Raw genomic sequence first — 25,016 nt, forward strand, 5'->3', positions numbered from 1 at the left:
CTTCCACAGAGTCTGTACCCGTTTGATTTCCCACAAACAGTGCAGGAGGGTTCCTTTTTGTCCACATCCTTGCCAACACTTGTTCCTTGTCCTCAAAACAGTTTTTCAGGAATGCCACTTTCACCTTAATTAAAGGTAATCACGTTAGCTTTCTTACTTTTTTTTTTTTAAAGATTTTATGTATTTATTTGACAGAGAGAGAGATAGCAAGAGCAGGAACACAAGCAGGGGGAGCGGGAGAGGGAGAAGCAGGCTTCCCCCCGAGGAGGGAGCCCGATGCGGGGCTCGATCCCAGGACTCTGGGATCATGACCTGAGCCCAATGCAGATGCTTAAGGACTGAGCCACCCAGGCGCCCCCACGTTAGCTTTCAACACAAGTGGCCCACAAAACTCCAACCTTACCTCAAGCTTTTGAAAACGTCAACTTAAATGAGCGGGCAACAGTCCTGTTACGCAAGACGTGACAGGAATTGGAAGGGATGGAAATTTAAAAAGCACGTACTGGGGGCAGGGGAAGAGGAAACCAGGCCCCATCCAGATCCTACCCGAGATCCCGGTTACGTCCCCAGGATCCAGGCCCTGGTCCTTGGGGCTCCCAGAAGGCCCGAATCTCCCCGGCGACGCCCTACCCAGGCCCCGCCCAACGGCCGTGGCCTCGACTCCGACGGCCCAGACAGGGCCACCCCTCCGGAAGCTCTACGCCCAGTTTCCGCCTGGCTCCGCCCCACCGCCGCCCTGGCCCCAAAGATCGTATCTGTTTCCCTCCCATTACCGGAAATGCTTCTTCGAATCTCCGCCCCAACCCGCCCACCGAATTCAGGGCGAAGGCCTGGCCAGTACAAGCTTCCCCGAGCTGCCGGAGGCGCTCCACCCAGGCTCTGCCCCAACTCCGCCCATAGGCGGTGAGCGTCCTGGCCAGGCCACACTTCGCGTCCCGCCCATTACCGGAAGCACTCCCCACAGACCCTTCCCAGTCCCGTCGTCCCACTTGCGCGCACGCGCAGGTTTTCGCCGACCCGGAAGCGGCTAGCCGGGAGCGAAGGTCAAATCGGCAGCTGAGGGATTTTAACTTTCGCATTTCTACGTCAGAATCTCAGTCCCCAGGCCTGCACCCCTGGGGCCTGGGGTCTCCGCGCACGTTAGAGTCGCCTCAGCCCCGCCTCCCACCGCGGTAAGTAGGGCGTCGCGGAGAGACGCTCGGAGCCCTGCGAGCGGCGCTGCCGGCGCGGGGGTCCCGGTGCGTTCAGGTCCCCATCTTTCGGAGTCGGTCCCCGCCTGTGGTCTCCCGGCCCTCGGGCCTTCAGACGCCGCCTGCCGCGTTGTCTCCTTGCTCCACGCCGTCCCTGGGCACCGCTCGCACCCGCGCCGTGGGGGTCCGGGGAGATGGGCGAGTGCCCGGCTCGGCCCAGAGAGGCGCGGAGTCTCCCCCTGGCCCTGGGATCGCGCAGACCCCGCCGCCCTGCTGAGATCCCCCCCGTGCAGCCCCGCGTGCAGTGAGAGGACCGATGCCCGGGGACGGCGCCGTCCTCGGTGCGGGCTTTCGGGCGGAAGATCGCGGGGAGTCACGGAGCGCGTCCCCTCCCCGCCGCGAGGATGGGGGGCCTCGTGGAAGCCGTGCCTGCAGAAGGAAGGCCCGGGCAGCGGCCGGCGAGGGAGAGAGGGGGAGCCCGAGAGAGAGAACGGCGGAGGAAAGACCCGTGAGACGGCCCGTGAAGAGACGGCAAGAGAGAGGCTGCGGGAGGGACCTGCCAGTGAGGCCGTGGGAGCGAAGACAGTAACTCAGGAAGGTCGCAAGCGGAGAAAGGAAAAGAGCGAAGTGTGGAGGAAAGGGAGGCGCTCCAGAAGAAGGGGAGCGGAACAGTCGGGGCCCTGGTTATCGGAAGTGGGGCAACAGGGCGAGGTGCTTCGCGCAGACAGCGGGGAGGAAATGGTTGCGAGCCTGCGATCGGTAGGGATGACCGCCCGGAGGGACACAGCGGTGCGAGAGCTTAGCCAGAGGGGGCGCCAGTGAGTCGGGGCGGAGGGGACGGAACTGGGGGAGCCCAGGACACAGATGGGGGCGGGGCGGGGCGGGGAGAGAGGCCGAAATTGACGGAGATCGGAGCAGTCGGGAAGCTTGGGCTGAAAGAGTGAGGGAAGGTGGAAGAGGTCTCAGGAGTTCCCCGGAAAGTGTAGGTGTAGGGAAAGGAAGAGAGAAAAGGGGAGAAAGCGAGGGAGGAGACCGGGGAATCACAGGAAAGGAGAAACAGTGGAGAGAATCAGGAAAGAGAAAGACATGAACAGAGTAATAGACAGAAATCCTCCGGAGGGAGAAAGAAGGGGAAGGCAGATCTGGGTGAGTGGTGGTTAATGAGTCATGGGTGATTCAGTTGTGATGCAGTGACCTGTGTCTCCATAATGTATTTAACTTTAAATTTGCTCGTTTGAATTGGACAGTTGAGAAAGAGAATTACTGTTTATAAGGCTCGTGCATTTTATAATTATTTGCATCATAAAATAGCTTTTAAAAATTAAACATAGAATTACCATATAATCCACCAAATTTACTTCTGTATATATTCACAAAGAAGTTGAAAACAGGGACCAGAACACGTATTTGTACTCTATGTTCATAGCATTACTCACAATAATGAAAAGATACAAAAAAAAAACAAAAACAAAAAAAAACGGGGGGGGCGCCTGGGTGGCTCAGTTGGTTAAGCGACTGCCTTCGGCTCAGGTCATGATCCTGGAGTCCCGGGATCGAGTCCCGCGTCGGGCTCCCTGCTCAGCAGGGAGTCTGCTTCTCCCTCTGACCCTCCCCCCTCTCATGCTCTCTCTCTCATTCTCTCTCTCAAATAAATAAATAAAATCTTAAAAAAAAAAAGAAAAGAAAAGCTACAAAGAGCTCTTCTATGCAGAACACTGAAAATTTGTCTGTACTCTGCAGTTGGGCTTGAATTTGACTCTTGACCGTCAAACAGACTTTGATCTACCATTCCATTCCCCTTGTCAGAGGCAGTAATGCCCTCCAGTTTTCTAAATCTACTGGGTAATTGACTTTTTTCATCTGATCAGCAAAATGTTGAACAGTGAACACTCCTTCCTTTGAAGACATTTTTTTTTTTATGGCTTTCCGGACATTACAGTATTGACATATCTTACCTATCATTTGTGTGTGTGTGTGTTTCAGTTTTCTCCTCTCCACCTTGTTAACTTCAGTTTCCTCTGCATATTTGTCCTCAACACTCTGATTGGAGGAGTACCCCATTGGCTAGTCTTGGACTTCTTCTCTGTCTACACTTGGTGACTTTCCATATCACCGTATCTCAGGGTTTAAACACCCCGAGGTCTCCTAGGTTCACACTCCATCTCAGACCTCTGCCCTAGACGCCAAATTGTGTTCTAAGCTGTCTACTCTACATCTCTGCTGGGACATCTAACAGGCATCTCCACCTTAGTGTCCAAACATGACCTCCTGAACTCCCCCAATTGTGTTCCCTCCAGTCCTCCACCTCCCAGTTAAGAGCAGTGCCATCCTTCCTGGGGCATAGGTGACCATCTTGGCATGTTTTCAAAATACACAGTATATTGTTTGTGTGTGTTTTCACTTATGATAGAATTTAAAAAAAAGACTTTAATCTGGGTGAAAGACTACAGGGCTTCCAAAATTCACTTGAGATGGAGGAGAACATTGCCTGAAGTCCATGGCTGGACATTCCTGATCTATTTCTGTGACCTGATCCCCTGCTTGTCTCCTCCTCCCTCACTGGGATTGAGGCCCACAGATGTCTTTGCTGCTCTTGAGGCCAGGGTCAGCACTGCCCCAGGGCTTTCCCAAGGGTGGTCCCTCTGTCTAGAATTCTCTGACTTTTCAAATGCAGGTGGTGCACTAGGTATTGGTTGTGATATCACCTTCTCGTGGGGCCATCTCTGATGGCCCATTGGGACACTGCCATGTCCCATTCCAGCCTCACACGAGCGTCCCACTCTGGCGTGTAATGCCTGCTCTGCATGGGTCTCTCTGCTCCTTGCTCTTCCACTGTCTGGATACAGGGGACAGGGCCCTAGGAGGGAGCAGAGCCACAGGTGGGTGGGGTGCTGGACTGGTCTCCTCTGGTGCCCCACCCTGACTTCCCATGGGATTGTGAGGCATTTTGCACATTCCTCCTGTGCCCAGTCCCCAGAGATTTCTCTTCTTGTGTTTGGGGTTATGGGGCTCAGCCTCAGTGGTGTTGAAAGTGCCCCAGCTGATTCTAATCTATATCCAGCATTGAGCACCAGGACTCCAGCTCATCCATTAATGAGAACTAAAAGCAGCCCCTGATCTCGAGAGAGGTGAGGGGCGTTGTTCTCTACATGGAGTGTTATCAGGGCAGGTCTGTGACTTTAAAGGGAGGGTTAGTGCAGCCCAGATCCCCACTGCTGCAGCTCGTGTGTGCTTCCCCAGGAGGGGAGTGAGTTCTGCAGGAAGAGGTCACAACACTCACTTGCTGGTCTCCATGTAGCAGTACACTGTCCCTGAATCCCTCCTGTGGCAGTGGGCAGCAGAGCGGGGGGATCTCCCTGTGTGTGTGGTTGTGGTACAGGAAGGTGTATGTTGACCAAGTTCTAAACAGCATATATTTGACACTCAGGATTGACGTCTCAAGACCCATCTTGCCTGGCAGAGAAGCCCAGAGGAGGGAGAGGAGGAAAGCCCAGAGAGTCAGGAATGACTCATTCTCAGGTAAAGTCATATCTCAGTTCCTTGTTCTGTCCTCTGTGTCCTAACCTCCACGTGGCTGGGCTTCTCACACTCTGAAGTGTCCCTCCTGACATGTTTGCTCATGCTCACCCCAGGACCTGCCCTCAGCCCCTCTGTCTGCCTGCAGATTGCAGCTCATACACTTCCATGTATCAATTTAATGGAGATCAAAAGTACTTGTTTCTAGTTTTATTTTTTTTTATTTTTTATTTTTTTTAAAGATTTTATTTATTTATTTGACAGAGACACAGCGAGAGAGGGAACACAAGCAGGGGGAGTGGGAGAGGGAGAAGCAGGCTTCCCGCTGAGCTGGGAACCCGATGCGGGGCTCGATCCCAGGACCCTGGGATCACGACCCGAGCCGAAGGCAGACGCTTAACGACTGAGCCACCCAGGCGCCCCACTTGTTTCTAGTTTTAAAAAAAATCTTGCAGGGGGTGCATGGCTTGTTTGGTGGGTAGATCATGAGACTTGATCTGGAAGTCATGAGTTTGAGCCCCATGTTGGTAGAGATTACTTTAAAAAAAAAATTGTGTTTAGGGGCGTCTGCCTTTGGCTCAGGTCATGAGCCTGGAGTCCCAGGATCGAGCCCCGCATTGGGCTCCCTGCTCAGCAGGGAGTCAGCTTCTCCCTCTGCCCCTCACCCTGCTCATGTTCTCTCGCACTCTCTCTGTCTCTTTCTCAAATAAATAAAATACTTTTTAAAAAAATTGTGTTTACACGGTTGTTTTTGTAAGCAGACTAAGTAGAATAACACTGACAGTTTTATTTACATCTAATACAATTTGCACATGTTCTTGTACCAGAAATGCACATGAGTAAAAAATGATAGATAATAAAGATGTATGTAAAAATAGATGTCATTTAAGGACGGCTGGGTGGCTCAGTCGGTTAAGCGTCTGCCTTCGGCTCAGGTCATGATCCCAGAGTCCTGGGATCGAGTCCCACATCGGGCTCCCTGCTCAGTGGGAGGCCTGCTTCTCCCTGTCCCCCTGCTTGTGTTCCCTCTCTCACTGTGTCTCTATCAAATAAATAAATAAAATCTTAAAAAAAAAAGATGTCATTTAGAAACTAGTGTTTTGATTTCAGTTATTTTCAATGTATGTGTTTTCTGTCCACACGTGTGTGTGAACACTAGCCCATGGTGTGTAAAAAAGACGACATTTCATAAATAACTTTTATTTATTTTAACATTGGAAGTACGTCAGACATTTTCCATGGCCTTAAATTTATTTCTACACCATCATGGAAATGAGATAATAGCAGTAGGAATATGGTGTATGTGCATATGTGTGTGCAGGCATATATATTGACCTTTTATCCAGGCTTATGTTTCAGCCTTGAACTTGTTTCAGGTTTTCTTCATTAGCAAACCCTCTGTCACCACACGTTTATTGTTGCATGCATTACTTCACTGTGTGGCACTGTGAGTTCCATCCTAAAGCCTGACCACTTGGTTCAGGTGCAGGCTCTGCCATTTATATCTCTTTGACCAGAAGCATGTACATTAGAGTGTGTGTGACAGAGTTGGGTCCTGTGTAAGATGGGAACAAATACTAATTTAATGGGATGCAATGTCCTTATACAGGTTAACACTTGTAAAGCATTAGAGTAATGCTTACCGTACGGGAAGTGTTCAGAACTTCAGATGGTTTTATTATTATGAGATTCCCATTTTGCAATGTACACCTTTCATTAACACTACTATAGACTTTGTCAACCCTGAAGACACTGCTCATGCAGAAATTTGCTTGTCATTTGGTGCGTACAACATACTATCTAGAACTTGCATATAGTTTACCATTTGTAGATGTTTTTGCATTTGTGTATTTTATCTGGCACGATATTGTAAAATCCTCAGTTTAGCTGAAGGAAATCCTGTGATGGAAAAGTGTAACAAATCCAAATCAGGGATATAGGACTTGCTCAAAATGATCTTTTGTGGACCTATTGAAGCCCTCATTTCTATTTGACCCTTACACCTCTCTCCTCCTCTCATTTTTATGAAATAAGTAGTTCCCTAATGGCCTCTTGGTGAAATGTGCTTTCATTTCAGGGACGCTTGACCTTCAGGGATGTGGCCATAGAATTCTCTCAGGAGGAGTGGGAGTGCCTGGACCCTGCTCAGAGGGCCTTGTACAGGGACGTGATGGTGGAGAACTACAGGAACCTGGTCTTCCTGGGTGAGGATTAGTTTCCCTACAGAGGTTGGGTACTGCTCTGGTGTATCTGTGTTTTTCTTGGGGATTTCTTGGGAGCCCCTTTCCTGCTTGACTGAGATCGAAGCCCTGCTGATTCAGAAATGAAAAGCTTCCCAGTGTGGTATCTGGATTTTAAACGCAGATGATCATGCAGGTAGTGGTGGTGCTAGAAGGAACAAGACCTTATGTCAAAACTTTAAAATACCACATTCCCTGGTTTTACACCCGTAATTTTGATTTGGTCGTTGTGGGAAGAGAGCTGGATATCTGTATATGTCAAACATTCAAGCATTAGGAAGAAGAATGTCACTGAACAAATTTGTGAAATGCTATTCTAGACCCGCCTGTAATGAATGTCCTTGGTCTCAGCTGACAAAGGACTGGGAAAACCCCAGGACATCATCTGCTGTTTTCCATATCAGCAGGAATCTCTTTCTGAGCTGAATATTATCTCCACTGTGGAGAGTACTTGCTCTGAAATGCTAAGAGTGGGGTAAAACAAGCAACAAAGCCCAGGTGGGTGGGAAGGTGTCAAAGATGTGAACACAAGTAGGGATAGATGGCAGAGAGAAAGTGACTTCCAGAAATGTCATTTGGAACATTCCCCCCGGATAGGAGAGGTGGTTGGAAAAGAAGAGTTGATTTCTCATGGGCTCTCAAAGGAACTTGTCGTTCTCCCTCTCCTTCACTCTCTTCTTTGTATGTGTGTTTCCTGCCCTCCTCGGTGGTTCTGCTGCTCTTGTAGCGACAAGGGCAGTATTTAACATGACCCAGACATGCTGTTCCCTGCCCCCCCTAGGGCCCTTTACTGATTCAACCTTGGGGAACACATGAAGGGCTCTTTGTAAGGGGTATTTTTCCTTCCTTAGCCTCTCCTTCCCTACTCAGTCCACACAGATCTGATCTGAAGCTCCCCTTCGTCCTGACTGCAGGCCTTCTCCAGCTTGCATCCCATTTCATGTGCTGAGTGACCTGTCATGATGGGAACATCGGCTGCTCTTTTGCATCTGGGACTCCAGGCAGGAGCATGGGCTGTCTCAGGCCCTCTGCCTATTCCGTGCCTCTACCATATCCTCATTTCCACTTTCGCCCTTCAGGAGCATGTGTACTGGGAATAGAAGGGTGTTTTGAAATTGCTATTCAGCAGTGCTATATATAGAGAAGGTGGGGAAAACCTTTGATTCCCAGTCTTTCAAGGGGACTGTATCTCAGGCTTTGGGCCCTCAGCCTGGAGTCCGTAGGCAGACCCTAGGCCTGTTTGAACATCCCACAACATCAGACCCCCTTCCTTAATTTCCTGTCTTTGTCTCCCTCTTGTAGCTCCTCCTTAGTCTGGGAGTGTGGGAAACCCTTGGCTGTCCCTGATTTCCTGGTCTCCTAAGTTTGTATGGTGTTGCCTGTGAAATTTTCTTGGTTCTGAAATACAGTTCCTTAGCATCTGAAATTTTATCCTCATATTTTGGACAACTGGGCTCTGTGGTGAACTCTGCCAGGAGGAATTTTACTGGGTAAAAGAACATTCTGGATGGAGAACACATACATTTAGATGTCAGAGCATCATCCTGCTAAGTAGAGACGTGGGCCCTGAAGCATCTGAGTAGTGTGGTCAGCATGGTCCAGGATGCTGACATTGAGTGTAGCATAAGAGCCTGGCTTATGGCTCCAGTTGTCCTTCCGGTTTTTGGTGTGTCACCAAAGTGTGTCTTGAGGACATTGTGGCAATGTTGATGGAGTACATTAAGGAGTATACTTGATTTTGCATGAACAAGTACAGGAATTTTTTTTTTTTTTTTTTTTAAAGATTTTACTTATTTGAGAGAGAAAGAGATCACGAACGGGGTGGGGGAGTAGAGGGAGAAGCAGACTCCCCACTGAGCAGGGAGCCCAATGCAGGACTTGATCCCAGGACTCTGGGTTCATGACCCAAGCCATAGGCAGATGCTTAACCGACTGATCCACCCAGGCACCCCCTTTATTTTTTAAAAAATATTTTATTTATTTACCAGAGAGAGGAGGAGAGAGGGAGAGAGAAGCAGGCTCCCCACTTAGCAAGGAGCCCAATGAGGGACTTGATCCCAAGATCCTGGGATCATGACCTGAGCCAAAGGCAGAGGCTTAACCAACTGAGCCATCCAGGCCCTGTGAACAGGTACAGGAATTTATTCTAGGGAGAAAATTTTCTGCCTTCATAACCTCATCTGTGAGGCTGCTGTCCAAACTATCGTTCATGCAACAGTGTTCATTCCATGTGTGTGCTGTGTTCCTTCTTCAACAAATAAGATTTGATTTATTGTGTTGAGGGAATTTATGAGTTCATGATGCCTACCTTATTGAACTCTACCGCATTTCTATATTTGAAAATGTTTGTACTTTGATCTGCAGGGTTCCATGTATTATAAACTTGTTATTTTTGTATTTAATCATTGGTTATGTATTTGATGACACTTCTCGGTGTTCTTTATTTTATACCCTTTTTTTGTGTGGGACTGTTTGATCAAAGAATGAATGTTGGTTCATATATTTTATAAGATTTCCTTCCTGGGGCTCCTGGGTGGCTCAGTCGTTAAGTGTCTGCCTTCGGCTCAGATCATGGTCCCAGGGTCCTGGGATCGAGCCCCACATCGGGCTCCCTGCTCTGCGGGAAGCCTGCTTCTCTCTCTCCCATTCCCCCTGCTTGTGTTCCCACTCTTGTAGCGACAAGGACAGTATTTAACATGACCCAGACATGCTGTTCCCTGCCCCCCCAGGGCCCTTTACTGGTTCAACCTTGGGGAGCACTATGTCTCTATCTGTCAAATAAATAAAATCTTTAAAAAAAAAAAAAAAAGATTTCTTTCCTGAATGTTAAGGGTTATAGCTGATCAGCTGTTTTCCCAAAACCTATATAACTTCTAGAATAGAGAAAATATATTCATAGTTAAATTTTTCCATGAGTGTTGCTTGACTTTATAATTGGTTATTAAGAAACACTTTTCTTGGAGTGCCTGGTTGGCTCAGTCGGAAGAGCATGTGACTCTTGATCTCAGGGTCATGAGTTCTAACTCCGTTTTGGGTGTAGAGATTGCTAAAAAAAATAAGCTTAAGAAAATACTTTTCTCATTTGAATGAATTTGGATTTTTTAAATGGGGAAACTTGGATATCTTGAGAATATACTTTTGTTTTGAAGTGACTGTGTTCCTCCCAGAATTAGAGGTGATTCATCCATAATTAGTTATATAAGATACCTTCATTTTTCTATGGTTTATTTTAATTTGTCTAAACATATCTTGTTGGGTTTTATAGGAGTTGTATAGACTTTTATTTTGGTTCAGGTGTTTTATTTTAAGAAATCATTTCCCTATCTAGATTTGCCATGAAACTCTTCGTACACTGAACTAATACTTAAATATCTAATTTTATTTTATAGATAAATACCAATTTCTTGCACTTCATGTACTTCATCACTGTTTCTTATGATACAGTTTTCCACAAAATTTTGTAAGGTTCTGGAAATCCCCATTTTTCAGCTAACTCATGATGATTGTTTTGTTTTCCATCTTTTATTTAACCTGAACTCTAATTAGTGTTCACATTGTCCTTGTTGACCCATATCTCAGTGTTCTATTGTTCTCTGGCCACTATTGTTTCTTATGTTGCTGGGTTACCTCTGCACAGCCATGTGCTGCATGAATCTCCTGGAACTGGCAAATCCTGTTTTTGCCCTTAACTGCTGCTGATAATACTGCCTTCATTAGAAGTTATTCCTTGTTTTCGATGCAGTGACTCTTCAGGTTACCTATAGTCTCCTGATAATCTTCGTGAATTCAGGATTTAATAATTTTGGGCACGTGCACAGTAATTTTTCTTCATGATAATTATATGTTTACTAATATAGTAAAAGCCTCCCTCACGTCATTTCTGTTTCATGTGCGGGGAATTATGTTGAGAGATCCATGATAGAATTTCAGGTAATGAGAGGAAGCCAGCCTAAGAAAAACTATTATTTTTACCTAATATAATCAGACTTAGTTTCAAAATTTAACATATTAAAATTGGAAAATATTTATTTTTAGATCTGTTGCAAAATAAATCACTTAGATTGTTAGCTAGTTTAAAAAGAACACTTTAGGGGTGCCTTTATGGCTCAGTCCATTAGGTGTCTGCCTTCAGCTCCAGTCATAATCTAGCCCCGTGTTGGGCTCCCTGCTCAGTGGGGAGCCTGCTTCTCCCTCTCCCTTTGCCTCTCTCCTTGTTCGTGCTCTTTCTCTCAAATAAATAAATAAAATCTTAAAAAATAAATAAATAAAATAAAAGGAACGCTTTATTAGAGTGGAATTCACATAACATGAAACTAGCCATTTTAAAGTGAATAGTTCATTGGCATTTCACGCATTTAGCAGTTGTTCAACTACTACTTCTGTCTGGTTGTATATTTCCAACCCTCCAATTTACTGTTTTTTACCCATTAAGCAGTTTCTCCACATTTTCCTCTGTTCCCAGTCCCTGGAAACTACCAGCCTGTGTTTTGTCTCTGTTTATGTATTCTACGGAATTTTTCTTTTTCAATATTGTCTGGACTCTTAGGGGCCCTTTGCAGTTCCATATTTATTGGATCATGTTTTTCCACTTCTACAAAAATAGTTTTTGGAATTTTGATAGTGTCTGTGTAGAATCTCCAGACCACTTTGGTCAATATTACCATCTTTAAAAATATGAAATCTTCCAATCCATTGTATGCTATGTCTTTTCCCTTTATGTAAACATGTTTAATTTCTCTCAGCAGCATTTTACAGTTCTCAGCCTTACAGGTCTTTCACCTCCTTGGTTATTTCATGGCATTTATTCTTTGGATGGTACATTTTACATGGTATCATTTCTAAAATTTCCTTTCCGGGTTGTTCGTTATATTGTATAAAGCACAACTGAGTATCCTGCAACTTTCCTGACATCACTTATAACATAAGATTTTGTGTGTGTGTGTGTGTGTGTGTGTTTACGTCTTTCAGGGGATATTTCATGGAATTCTATATATGTAAATCTATGACATCTTCACACACAGATAATTCTCCTTTTTCCCTCCAATATCTGTGCTTTTTTTTTTTTTTTCTTGTTTTATTGTTCTGGTTAGAATTTGCAGAATAATGTTAGATACCATCAATGAAAATGGATGTCCATGTCTTATTTCTTATCTCAGGAGGAAATCTTTACTGTTTCATCTAGGATATTAGCTATAGGTTTTAATAAATAATCTTTAAGAGGTTGAGTAAAGTCCCTTCTCTTCTGAGTATGCTGAGTGTTGTCATAAGAGTTTTAGAATTTTTCAAATATTCTGCATAGAATGAGATCATTATGTCGGTTTTTTCTGTTTGTCTTACTGTTAATATGGATTATTACATTTATAAGCGTTTATAGGTTGAACCTTCCACTGTTGAATTCTTGGAACAAGTCCCTCTTATTTATGTTGTGTAAGTTTTTTTCTTTTTTCTTTTTTTTTTTTTTTTAAGATTTTATGTATTTATTTGAGAGAGAGCATGGAGGGGGAGGGACAAAGGAAGAGGGAGAAGCAGATTCCCTGCTGAGCAGGGAGCCCAGCATGGACTCAAGACCACTACCCAAGCCAAAGGCACACGCTCAGCCCACTGAGCCGTCCAGGTGTCCCTTTGTTGTATAATTTTAATAAAACTTTCTATTCAGTTGGCTGGTGGTTTTTCTTTTTTTAAAGATTTTATTTATTTATTTGAGACAGAGAGAATGAGAGAGAGCACATGAGAGGGGGGAGGGTCAGAGGGAGAAGCAGACTCCCTGCCGAGCAGGGAGCCCGATGTGAGACTCGATCCAGGGACTCCAGGATCATGACCTGAGCCGAAGGCAGTCGCTTAACCAACTGAGCCACCCAGGCACCCCCAGTTGGCTGGTGTTTTGATGAAGACTTTTACATCTGTATTTATAAGGGATATTATTCTGTAGTTTTCTTTTCTTGTGATGTCTTTGTCTGGTTTGGTATTGGAATAATGTTGGCCTCAGAGGCACCAAGGGGGTGCGGTCGGTTAAGGGTCCAACTTGGTTTCAGCTCAGGTCCTGATCTCAGGGTCATGAGATCAAGCACCCTGTCGGGCTCTCATGCTGAGCGTGGAGTCTGCTTAAGACTCTCCATGCCTCTCCCTCTGCTCTTCCCCTCCAGTACTCACTCACTTTCTCTCTCTAAAATAAATAATCTTTGGGGGGAAATAAGATTAACGTTGGCCTCTGAGAATAAAGTAAGAAGTGTTCCATCTTTTATTTCTTATAGTGCTGTTTTACTTACAAGGAACTTTCTCACCTTTTGTTTCTCTTGGAAGCCTTAATTTCGCCCATATTTTCAAAGGACGGTGTTTCTGGGGATAGAATTGATTAACAGATTTTTGTTTTGTTTTTTCCTTTGTCAGCACTTTAAATACGTTATCCCATTGTCTCTGGACTTTGTGATTTGGCTAAAAAATCAGCTCTGAAAGTTATTGTGCGTCCTTTGTATGTGATGCTTCTCCCTTCCTACTTTCAAAGTTCTCTTTTTTACCTTTGTCTTTCCACATACTGATTATGATTTGTTGCAGTGTGCGTCTCTGTTGCAGTTTTTCTTAATTGCATGTTCACTGAATTCTTAGATTTGTAGACTCTTGTCTTTTAACATTTAAGAAATTGTCTACCATATTTCTTCAATAATCCTGCCTCCTTCTCTTTCTCCTTTCTTTTTGGGACTCCCATTGTTCATATGTTGGCCCACATGATGTTGTCCTGCAGCACCATTAGACTCTATTCACTTATACTCAGTCTTTTTCTTTGTGTTCCTCATACAGGGTAATTTCAACTGATCTCCCTGCCACTTATTTGAATCTTACTTCCACCTCATTAGACCTGATATTGAATCTCTCTATGAAATTTTTCAATTCAGGTATTTTACATTTCAGCTTCAGAATATGTTTAGTTTCTTTTTCCACCTTCTATCTCTTTATTGATATTCTCTGTTTATTGATACAGTATTTTTCTGATTGCTTTTTAATTCTTTGTCCATCATTCCCTTTAGCTTAAATAGTTGATTTAAAGTGTGTGTTTAGTAAGTCCAAAGTTTGGGCTTCCTTAGGGCCAAGTTTTGTTATTTATTAAATATTTATTTTTCTGTATGGGTCCTGCTTTATTGTTGTGTTGCCTCTTTGTAACTTCTGTTTAAAATGAGACATTTTGAATATGTTGAAACTTTGGAAATCATAATATTCTCCCTCCAAGGGTGGTGTATTTTTTTTATGTCTCTTGTGATTGTTGTTGTGTGTGTGTTTGTTTCCCTCAACAAATTTTGTGTGGCGTATTTTCTTTGTTACGTGTAGCCATTGGTGCCTTTGGTTAGCTTATTGGTCAGCTAGTGATTCAGCAGATTTCTTGAAACTGCTGGAACCAAACACAAAATAAACCAACTTTTCACCCTTTGTAGATGAGTTGTGTGTGTGTGTGTGTGTGTGTGTGTGTGTGTGTTGGGGAGTGCATGAACCATACAGGGTACAAGTTTAAGACAACAGTGCCTTAGTGCCTTATCCTTCACTACTGCTTGCTCAGAATCTGCTGGTCAGCAGGAATGCTTGGGGGTTTCTCAGGTCTTTTCTCATGTGTCTAGTCCTGGGCATGCCTGCAACCTTCTAGGGTCCCTGGAATATGTGGGGGATTTTCAAAGCCTTTACTCCCCAGTGCACCTCACTCCCCAGTGTTTTCCTCAGGGTTTTCAGTTTGCCCATTGTTTGCCTCGGTTGTTATCCCTGCCCTAGGTGGCAGTGGCTACTAGACTTACCTTTAAATGTTTGTGACGAATGGCACCTGGTCATTATCTCCATTTAGGTAGAGATCTGAGGTAGGCCAAAGAAAGCAAGCATTTTGAGCCACTCCTTCAGGGAGCCAGCAGGCAGATTAAAGAAACAAACAAATAACCAGTCAGAATTCTTTGAAGATGCCATCTCTTCCCTGAGGTTTGGGAAGCCTGTATCCCTTGCACACTGCCATCTTCAAGGCCACTTCCTAGCTGGGATGCAGGGCACAGAGTCAGGGCAAGTTAAAACAGCTACCTTTTTCTTGATTAAGAGTGTGCCTTTGTTGCTGGAATCCCATGATTAATTTCCAGGGTTCTTATAAAGTTCATTCTGACAGTTTTTGGTAGTTCATCTCCTGCTGGAGTCTCCTGGAGTTCCCTTCTTTGCCATTTCCATGTCACAGAGCCCCACTGTTAATCTCTATACTATTACATGTTTATCAGAACTTCTGTTTCACAATGGATGATTTCAACATATTTTCCGTTTATGATATTGTGTGCTTCTCCTGAAATTCAGCCTCTTTCTTTTTCTCTTATGGGTGAGCTCTTTAGAATTCTGAAGTCTATATACATTTTTAAATAAATGAATGTATTTATTAATTACTTCTGGATTTGCCTTGGGTTACTAACATGTTTATTATTTTTTATTATGATTAACACATAATTAATTTCTACATATATTATGATATATAATCACAATTCACTGATTATTACATTGCAGTATGCCTCTTTTGCCTGGCTATATTTTTGGAAGAAGTATTCAGAAGAATATTTTATTATCCTTGAATGTTATTTTAATATTGTAGACAACAAGTATTCAAGAATTGACCTTTTTTTAAAAATTTTTTTATTGTTATGTAATGAATTGACCTTTTTTTTAAAGATTTTATTTATTTGAGAGAGAGATTGCAGAGTGAGAGAGAGAGCATGAGCAGGGGGAGGTGCAGAGGGAGAAGGAGAAGCAGGCTCTCCACTGAGCAGGGAGCCCAATGTGGGACTCGATCCGCAGGACCCTGGGATCATAAACTGAGCCAGAGGTAGACGCTTAACCGACTGAGCCACCCAGTCGCCCCTCCAGAATTGACTTTAATATATATATATATTTTTTTCAAGTATGATTCACCTCTATCCCTCCTATCAGGCTTTTAGGCTTTGGGGTGCCTGTGGAAAATTCCTGTCTTTCAGGGCACTGGAACTTTTGATCACAGAGCATTTAAATAGGCTTCCCTGAAAATAATTTGAACTACATGTAATTACTCTTTCATTACTGAGGAATCTTATGTTTTTTTGTGTTTCTGAACATTTGCACACCATGGTTGAGAAGCTTGATAACTCTGTTAATTATGAATTCTACTTTTGGTGTAATACTTTTTCTTTTCTTTTCTTTTTTAATCTTTTATTTATTTATTTGAGAGGGAGAGGGAGAAGCAGGCCCCCCACTGAGCAGGGAGTCCGACGCGGGGCTTGATCCCAGGATTCTGGGATCATGACCGGAGCTGAAGGGCAGACACCTAATGACTGAGCCACCCGGGTGCCCCTGGTGTAATACTTTTTCATATAAAATATCTGTCTTTAAACTCTGGTTAATATGAAGCCTGTCATTATTTATATATTACAGATATATCTACTAGATGTATGAGCAAAGAATTACCACCAAAAGACAACATTAATAATGGAGAATTATTCCAAGCGTTGATTTTGGAAAGACATGTAAGTCATGACTTTGATGACTTTGGTTTGAGGGAAGTCCAGCAAGATGTGAACAAATTTGAGACTCAGTGGCTATATGAAGAAAAAAATTACAAAGGAATGACTACATCCCATTATAAAAATCTCACTTGTAGAGAAGACCAACAACATCACAAATTCTGGAATAATTTCGCTGTAAAGCATAGTGTTTCCATAAGAAATAGTAAATCTCAATATTATAAACATGATATGACGAATAAGGCACTAAAAAACAAGGTAGGCTCTTCAGGAAACAAGTATAGGAACTGTTTGGACAGTGGGCTTGGATTAAGCTTTCATTCACATCTGGCTGAACTGCAAAGATTTCAAACCGAAGAGGAAATTCATGAAAGTAATCAAGTTGAGAAGTCTACCAAAAAGACTTCAGTTTCACTTCAAAAAATTCCTTCTAGTGTCAAAACCAACATTTTTAACAAATATGGGAAGGTTCTTACACATTCTTCATTACAGACACAACACCAAAAAACACCGAAAAGAGAAAAACCTTACAAATGTAAAGAGTGTGGGAAGACTTTTAGCCATTGCTCAACCTTAGCTACTCATCAAAGAATTCATTCTGAGCAGAAACCTTACAAATGTAATGAGTGTGGCAAAGTCTTTAACAGGTTCTCAAACCTCACGAGGCATCAGAGAATCCATACTGGAGAGAAACCATATAAATGCAATGTATGTGGTAAGGATTTTATGATACGTTCACACCTTTGGGGACATGAGCGAATTCATACCGGAGAGAAGCCTTACAAATGTAATGTGTGTGGCAAAGCCTTTTCTGAGTGTTCAAATCTTGTTCAACATAAAAGAATCCATTCTGGAGAGAAACCTTATAAATGTAATCAGTGTGGTAAGGAATTTATCACTCGTTCACACCTTTGGGGTCATGAGAGAACTCACACTGGAGAGAAACCTTACAAATGTAATGAGTGTGGAAAGGCCTTCTCCGGGAGTTCAAATCTTACTCAACATAAGAGAATTCATGCTGGAGAGAAACCGTATAAATGTAATGTATGTGACAAGGCCTTTAGTCAGAATTCAAGCCTTACAGTTCATCAGAGGATTCATACTGGGGAGAAGCCTTACAGATGTCATGAATGTGGGAAAGCCTTTAAGCAGTATTCAAGCCTGAGTAGACACCAGAATATACATAGAATGAAGATAAAGATGTAGAAACTGTGGTAAGGCTTTTATTAAATGTTCTCACATTTGGAGTCATGAGGGAATGCATACTGCAAAGAAACTTTACAAAACAATGGCATGGCCTTCGTGCCATGACTTGACCTCAGGAATCACCAAAGATTTCATGTTGGGGAAAACCCTAGAAACACAACGTGTGGTAAATTGCTTAAGTAGGTGGTACACTGTACTGTGCATGAGAGAATTCTTACTAGTGAGAACTAAATCTAGTTCTTGAAGATAAATCAAATGTCAGACTCTGTGGGAAAATTAAAAGAATGATTTAAAATTCCTGAGACAATGGGTATCAAAGGAGCAGGGGCATCTATGGAAATGCCCACTTATCTTCAGTTTATACAGTCATTTTATTCGTTTAGATTGCGTGATGAGGTTTATTTACTTTATTATTGAATTTGGACCTGTAGTTGGAAGTCTGTGAATGATGTTATGTCTTCATCACAGACTTTCCATGGGTTGCCACAGTGGTGTCTGTAATGGAACTTCTTGTTTTGGTCCTAATGTGAATGTTGGTTTTTTTTAATTTTCAAGTCACTTGTTTCTTGCTGATATCTAGGAAGATAGTTAACTTTTGTATTATGACCTTGTATCTTGCAGTCTTGGTATAATTGCACATTAGTATTTTCTCTACCATACTGTGGCGCATTGTATGAGATAGTTCTGAAGTTCTGGTGACAGGTGTCTTGTTCCTGGCATAAAAACACAGGACTCTGTTACCATACTAATACTGATTGAGTCTTGCAGTCATTAAGTTCAACTTGGTCATGGTGCAAATTCTGGACGTATTGTGTTGCAATCAGAGTATCCGGTTTATTAAGGTCTTGGAAGCTTCATGCATCATTGGTATTGGCATATAAAAAAAAAATCTTTGCACATAAATGGAAACTGGTCACAGCCAAAATTATAAATAATATGCCAGTAATCTGAAATATGAGTACAAGTTATGAAAACACCTAAGTGTAGATCTAGATTATTATAAGAACATAGCTATCCAGCTTTTTCAGTATATCATAATGGTTAAATCATGTGCTTTGATACCTCCTCCAGTAACTTTAAGTCCCCAGTCTGCTGCTAAACAAGGAGTGGAGATAGTGAAATCACTCAACCCTGTGTGCCTAAGTTCTCCTCCTTAGAATGAAACTAGTAGTAGTCCCATCCCTGATTTTTGATGAATGAAGACTTTAAGTGCCTTGACAGCAGAGATTCTTACATTGTGAGTGTTCTTTAGAATTCCCCATTCAACTCTTAGAAGGCTCTTAATGAAGCTAAAATTAAATATTTTTTTCTTAAAGATTATATTTATTTTCGAGAGGGAGAGAGCACGAGAGAGTGGGGAGGAGCAGAGGTAGAAGGAGAAGCAGACTCCCTGCTGAGCAGGGAGCCTGACGTGGAGCTCAATCCTGGGACCCCACGATCATAACCTGAGCCGAAGGCAGATGCTTAACCCAGTGAACCACCCAGGCACCCCTAAAGTAAGTATGTCTTAATGGGAAGTAAGCATAAGTGAAGAATATTGGTTTACACTTGAAATGGTAAATATAGGCGAAACTTCAGGTTCCCATGCAGCATCCCCCAAAGGAAGAACGTCACTCATTGCGAACCATCAGATGGCCTCCAGGTTTTTGGCAGTAGGAATGGTCTTCTTAATCACAGATGCTGATTAGAATCCTGGGGAATTTCTTTCTTCTTCCTTTACCAGTATATCTTCCTTTTTGTCATAGGTGAAGGTTAAGGTCCACAGATTTGAGTGTCAAGCACCTGTTTGTAGCCAGCTCCTTAGTCATCATCTTTACAGGAATCTCGAGCACAGTGACAGCTTTTGGGTAGGAACATTTCCCTGATTTTGGATGTAAATTTGTTTGCTGGGTCATAGAGTGATACTGTGCTATATTATGTAACATGTAACTGAGGAACCTGGGTGAAGGGATGAAGTTTACAAGGACTTTTTCATACAATTTTTGCACATTTTGCGTATCTGTAATAACTTCAAAATAAAGAGTAACGAAAGGCAACATGATATGCTGTGGCTTTTAGAAAGTTCAGGTGCAGCTCTTTGTTCATATGAGAATAAAGGACATTATAGGTACATCCAAAAATCCTTCTTAAAACTTAAATTCTTAAAACTTGTCACCTCCTTGGTAATTTTCCAGAACACCGTAAATGGGATATGCCTCCACCCCACATAACATGCGGCTTACTCTGCTTCTAAGAACTGAATCAGCAGCCCAGGAGTAGAACCAAAGGATTGGGTGTTTAAAGTGTTTGCTTTATTATGCATTGGTGGATACTTTGTTCTAGAACCACCTCTAATCTTGCATGAAGTGGGCAGATGATCTGAGGAAAGGGGAAGATGAGTCCGGAAGTACCATTGAAATTCTCTTACTGTCTGCATGAATGAAGCTTCCATCTTTCCCTTAAGAACAGGGTCAGAAACTCCTCATTCTGGACAGAGTTCTCCGAGACGCGATAGAAGAGGCAGATCTACACAAGGTGAGGTCCTGCCTTGGGGAGGGAAGCTAGCCTCACACAAGACAACCAGCTTTCTGTAGGTCTCTAATATCATGACTGTGCACATAAGCTCTCTGAGCAGCGTCTCTGCAGTCCCTGTGTTCTAGGAGGATACTGTGGAGTACTGGTGAATGCCCCAGTCCCTGAAATGAAATGCACGCACACAGACATACATTTCCTAAAGTGGCAATGGGAAGATTCTTTTGTTTTCACACATTATGAGACAAGAATAGGAGTATAAGGATTGGTTCTGGTGTAGCGTGAGGATTATTACTTGAGTTTGGTGGCAGAACTTCTGGGTCCTGACTTTGGAGAAGTTTGACCTTTGTAAGTTTCAGATAGCTCCTTCAGGGTGGTGCCTTCCCTGTAAGGCTCAGTTGCACATTGTGTGGGGACCTTTCTGTGAAATCATATGATTGATGGAAGGCATTGTACATGCATGTGCCTTCCTATACTAGTTACAGGTCATGGGATGTAGTATCCTAATTCAGGTGCTTCTCAGTTTCATCTTGTGAGCATACCACCCCAAAAGCTATTCTCAGTCTCCCATGTCATCCCTCTGCATTCTGCCTTCACCCTTGTAACCTAATCTCCTGTTGTCCTAACCTGGAGGGTTTGCCTGAGGATAAAAGTGAGGTAACATGTCCCCCGCGATTTCTTAGACACAGCTGATTAATCTCTTTTTTCCTATATCCCTTTTCCTCACATGATCGATGCAGTCCCAGGACTGCAGTAGAGCCTGGGGTTGTCATAGGAGAGAGAATTCATAGGGAATGTTAGAAGAAAGAAAGCTTTAGGATAGAGAATAAGAGGACTTTTTAAACAGATGAGGGCCTCCCAAACATGTCAGCCTACAGAAGACCCACAATGGTACCATGCAGTGGCAGTTACAAAACAGATTTGGTGCACCTGGCTGGCCTGGTAGAGCATGTGAGTCTTGATCTCGGGGTTGGGAGTTTGAGCCCCACGTTGACTGCAGAGTTTACTTTAAAAAAAAAAAAAAAAATGAAAGTTTAAAAACGAAAATACAGGCTTGATCAATAGCTTGAATATAGTCCATTTCTTTAGTGAACAGGCGTTCGCCCACCATGGCTTCTGAATGAGTGAACGCAGATGATTATGTCAGTACCGATGATTTGTTTCTGTATCTTACACAAAGATTGGTGCCCTTAATCTCAGTCTGTAGTTTTTCAAGTGGCAGGTCAAATAACTCCAACTTGGGCAGTAGCCCAAGATCCTGGATTCTGACCACTGAGTAAAACAACCACATCAGCTCTCATTTCTGCATGTCCAACAGAGAGGCTAAACATCCAGCCCAGTGAATCCATGAGGTTTTAGCTTTGGTGAATCATCAGTGGACCAGTGTCAGACAATGAGGGGAATCTGGGATCACTGAGGTCCTCACGGTGCCAGGGGCTCTGCTTCAGGCTGCAGATATGACTTATTCCTATAGAGCTGAGATGTTACTGATGCCAGTCAGGATTCATCCTTAAACATACCGTCTCCATTTGACCAGCAAGTCTTTTAGGATCTCTCTGCGTTGTTGCTTGTAGGGTTCAAGTTGCCTCATCAACATGGGAATGTTAACACCAGACAGTCACAAGTCCTGAATGGGTCATGCTTCACTTCTGACAAATGTTTGGTAGCAAGCTAATGGCTGCTTTTCCAAAGCAATTTACCTGTTAGTTATGTCACACCTGAGTTCAGGGGCACTTGGGTGGCTCAGATGGTTAAGCATCTGCCTTCGGCTCAGGTCATGATCTCAGGGTCCTGAGATTGAGCCCCGCATCGCATCAGGCTCCCTGTTCAGCAGGGAGTCTGCTTCTCCCTCTCCCTCTGCCCCTCCCCCCTGCTCGTGCTGTCTTTCAAATAAATAAAATCTTTAAAAAACAAACAAACCTGAGTCCAAACCCCAAGGGAGCCTTCCAGATGGAGACTGCCTGCCTTTGTCAGAGACTCCAAATGGTGGAATCTGGCACAGTTTTGCATTGTCTCCGATACTCCAGAAGTCTGTTAAAGGGCTGGGCCTCTTTGGGGTTTTTTTGATGGTGGTCGTGGGCAAGATACAACAGTGTATTTTTCTTTATTGCTAGAATGAGCATTGCACATTGCCCATATAATTCCAATAAACTGTAATTGGAAAAGGACTCTGAATTTGTTACATTTTATCAGCCTTACCTACTGGCAGAGAAGGAATGTCCTAGACAGGCCTATTGAGACTAATGTCTAACTTTCCAACAAACAATTCATCCACATAGGGAAACACTGACAGCAGAGGGTTGAGATAAATGTGCTATATTCTCACCCACACACTGAAGGGAAATGCCTGGGGAGTTTGCTTCACTAACACTGTTCTCCCTTCAGCCCACCCTGAAGAATGTGGATAAATACGGAATCTCATACAGATGGTGATGGTTGTGAAAATTGGCAAAACATTTTGAAAAGTATTGGAAGTATGAATGAAAGCTGAACAGATGTAAGCCTATGACCATGAAATTTACTATTCCAACAGAAATTTGTACATGTGTCACCAAAGCACAAATTCTAGAATTTACATAGCAGAGCTATTCACGATAGCCCGAAACTGAAAACCACCCACATGTGCATCAGGAGTGGAAGGGTTAAAAGTAATTGTTAGATGTTTATACAATGGAATTCTATTAAATGTTACGAGTCCACACAATGGAACTAATGCTAGTAAATGACCTACAACATGTGTTAATAAGAATGAGTTCATGAAACCATTTGGAATGTGAAGCCAAATAATAGAAGATTCTATTCTGTATGGGTCCATTTCTATAAAGTGCCGAACAGGCACTTTGAAAAGTGATCTGTGCTGTTAAATGTCACATTACTGTTTACTGTGGTAGATAGTAACTGGGAGGTTTTTTGGGTTGAAAATCTTCTGGTTTTTTTTAACTACAAAATAGATACAGAGATGTGTTCACTTTGTGCTATTTTACTGTGCTTTGTACTTAAGACCTATATGTGTATCTTGAAAATTGTTTTTAAATACCTATCACCAATTTTTAAAAATTCAGGAGAAGGTAAGTAGATTAATGTTTTCATGTCCTTTTGTTATTGTAAAGACACTAAGTAGTACTGTAATTTGTTTTTAAAAGATGTGCTCTAATTCCTAGGTGAAATATGAAGATATTGAGTGTAAAACCTCCTAAATTAAGGTAAAGTAGAGAATTACTGAAAATTTACACAGAAGATAGAAAAATAAGAAAATAGACCATGGGTAATGAAGAACATGCTATTGCATATTGGTAAATCTAATCCCGACTTACCACTGTTGTATTGAACATAAATTGGTAATAGCTCTTGTTACAATCTAATATTGTTTGACCCTATTCAGTGATTTTTTTTTTCACAAGTTAAAACATTAGGATTAAAGTAAAATAATGAAATATAATCTCATGGCATTTCAACCTAGTAAACTGCCAACAGGACTGTATAATAAGATTAATGTAGGTTGTCATTATAATCATTGCAAGTGGTACTATTCTCATATTAATGTACAGTTTTCCAGTACTATTGATGAATAACAATCTAACAACGCACCGCACGTACACATTCAGACACAGAGACATGTACGTGTGTGTGTGTGTGTATTGCATCTTGATTTGTGGTCTAACATGATAAATATTTCTGAGTGGCTCTAATCTTAAAAATAGTATTTCTCTATTTTTGTGCCATAGGGTTCAATATAACAAGATTCATTATGTCCAACGAATTCTCTTCAAATTATTGAATCCTTAATATTTTACTGCAGCTTCATTAGGTAAATACAGTGCTAGCTATATTGTAATTTTTCCTGTACTTGAGTAACAACTGTTTTGTCCTTGTGGAAAGCCTCCTGCCACAGACTGCACATAAACAAACAGGATTCCTGACTTTCCTTCTGAATGACTGTCCTGAGCTGCTACAGGTTCAGTCAAAAACTCCACTTCCTTCCTCCTGACAGACATGAGTGCCCCCAGGTTTCTTTCTTTCCAACATGAGAATTGTCATCTTCACGTGATACAGAAAAGTCTGTCCTCTGCAGTTGCCAAAATCCATGCCACTTTACCCTCACGTTTTGCCTTTTTGTCTCTCACTCACCTGATGTCGTTTAAACAATTAGCCATACATCTTCGTGCTGTCATTTTTCCCGCTGCAGTTTAATCTACAGGAAAAAAATACTGTGCTTCTCTCCCTTCATATAATTATCTTTCCAACAACCACCATCTCTATAAGTTTGTAATGTACTAATTTCATACCTTGGCCCCAAATACACCTACTACCTGAACCTGATTTCCATTTTCACTTCACCCCATTCTGTTTCATTTTTCCCAGAGAACATTTTGTTTATTCAGTTTCTTGAATGGCCATCTCACATACTGTTCCTTTTCCATGGAACTTTACCAGACATTCCATGCTTAGTTAATTTCTGGATAAATACATTACGTCAAACTGGAAGTTCTATGCTCAGAGACATCCCCATAATATCCAGGTTGTGTGAGATCCACGTCTTTTTTATTTCATAGACTCGAACTGCTCCACTATAAACATGACTAACAATTATGTAAGGATTTAAATAATAATTACATAGTACTCCATTTACAGTTGTTGTATTTATGGTTTATTATTGGACACAACTTCAGTCCAAGAGCTTTTGTAAGGTGACTATCATCACTGTAGAACTCTGTGAAGAGGAGTGAATAAACAATGGATGCTGTGCATGAACATAACTGTGTTTCATTTCTTTTTTTTTTTTTATGTTAAACTCAAGCCCCAGTGTGGGGCTTGAACTTATGACCATGATGAAGAGTTGCATGCTCTACTGAATG

General features: G+C 42.7%; 1 protein-coding gene across 8 annotated transcripts; it reads left to right on the forward strand.

Moving 5' to 3' along the window:
* The first annotated feature begins 1,014 nt into the window (after window positions 1-1,014).
* Window positions 1,015-24,952, forward strand: LOC123842156 (zinc finger protein 677-like). 8 transcript variants are annotated; one of them, XM_064581805.1, is made up of 8 exons: window positions 1,015-1,172; window positions 4,618-4,709; window positions 6,784-6,910; window positions 16,355-16,446; window positions 19,395-19,496; window positions 20,098-20,163; window positions 23,322-23,363; window positions 23,886-24,952. In XM_064581805.1, the coding sequence occupies exons 2-7, from the start codon at window positions 4,695-4,697 to the stop codon at window positions 23,355-23,357; spliced, it is 438 nt and encodes a 145-aa protein (XP_064437875.1). In that variant the 5' UTR covers window positions 1,015-1,172; window positions 4,618-4,694; the 3' UTR covers window positions 23,358-23,363; window positions 23,886-24,952. The 8 variants fall into 8 exon arrangements, 7 of the variants coding, with proteins under 7 accessions (XP_064437875.1, XP_064437874.1, XP_064437871.1 ...); XR_010408298.1 differs by having other exon boundaries at window positions 1,016-1,172; window positions 20,093-20,163; XM_064581804.1 differs by having other exon boundaries at window positions 23,322-23,904.
* The last annotated feature ends 64 nt before the right edge of the window (window positions 24,953-25,016 follow it).

The sequence above is a fragment of the Mirounga angustirostris genome, unplaced genomic scaffold (genome assembly GCF_029215605.1).
Source record: "Mirounga angustirostris isolate CCGP_5_RB_7025 unplaced genomic scaffold, mMirAng1.0.hap1 SCAF_16, whole genome shotgun sequence".
NCBI lineage: Eukaryota > Metazoa > Chordata > Mammalia > Carnivora > Phocidae > Mirounga > Mirounga angustirostris.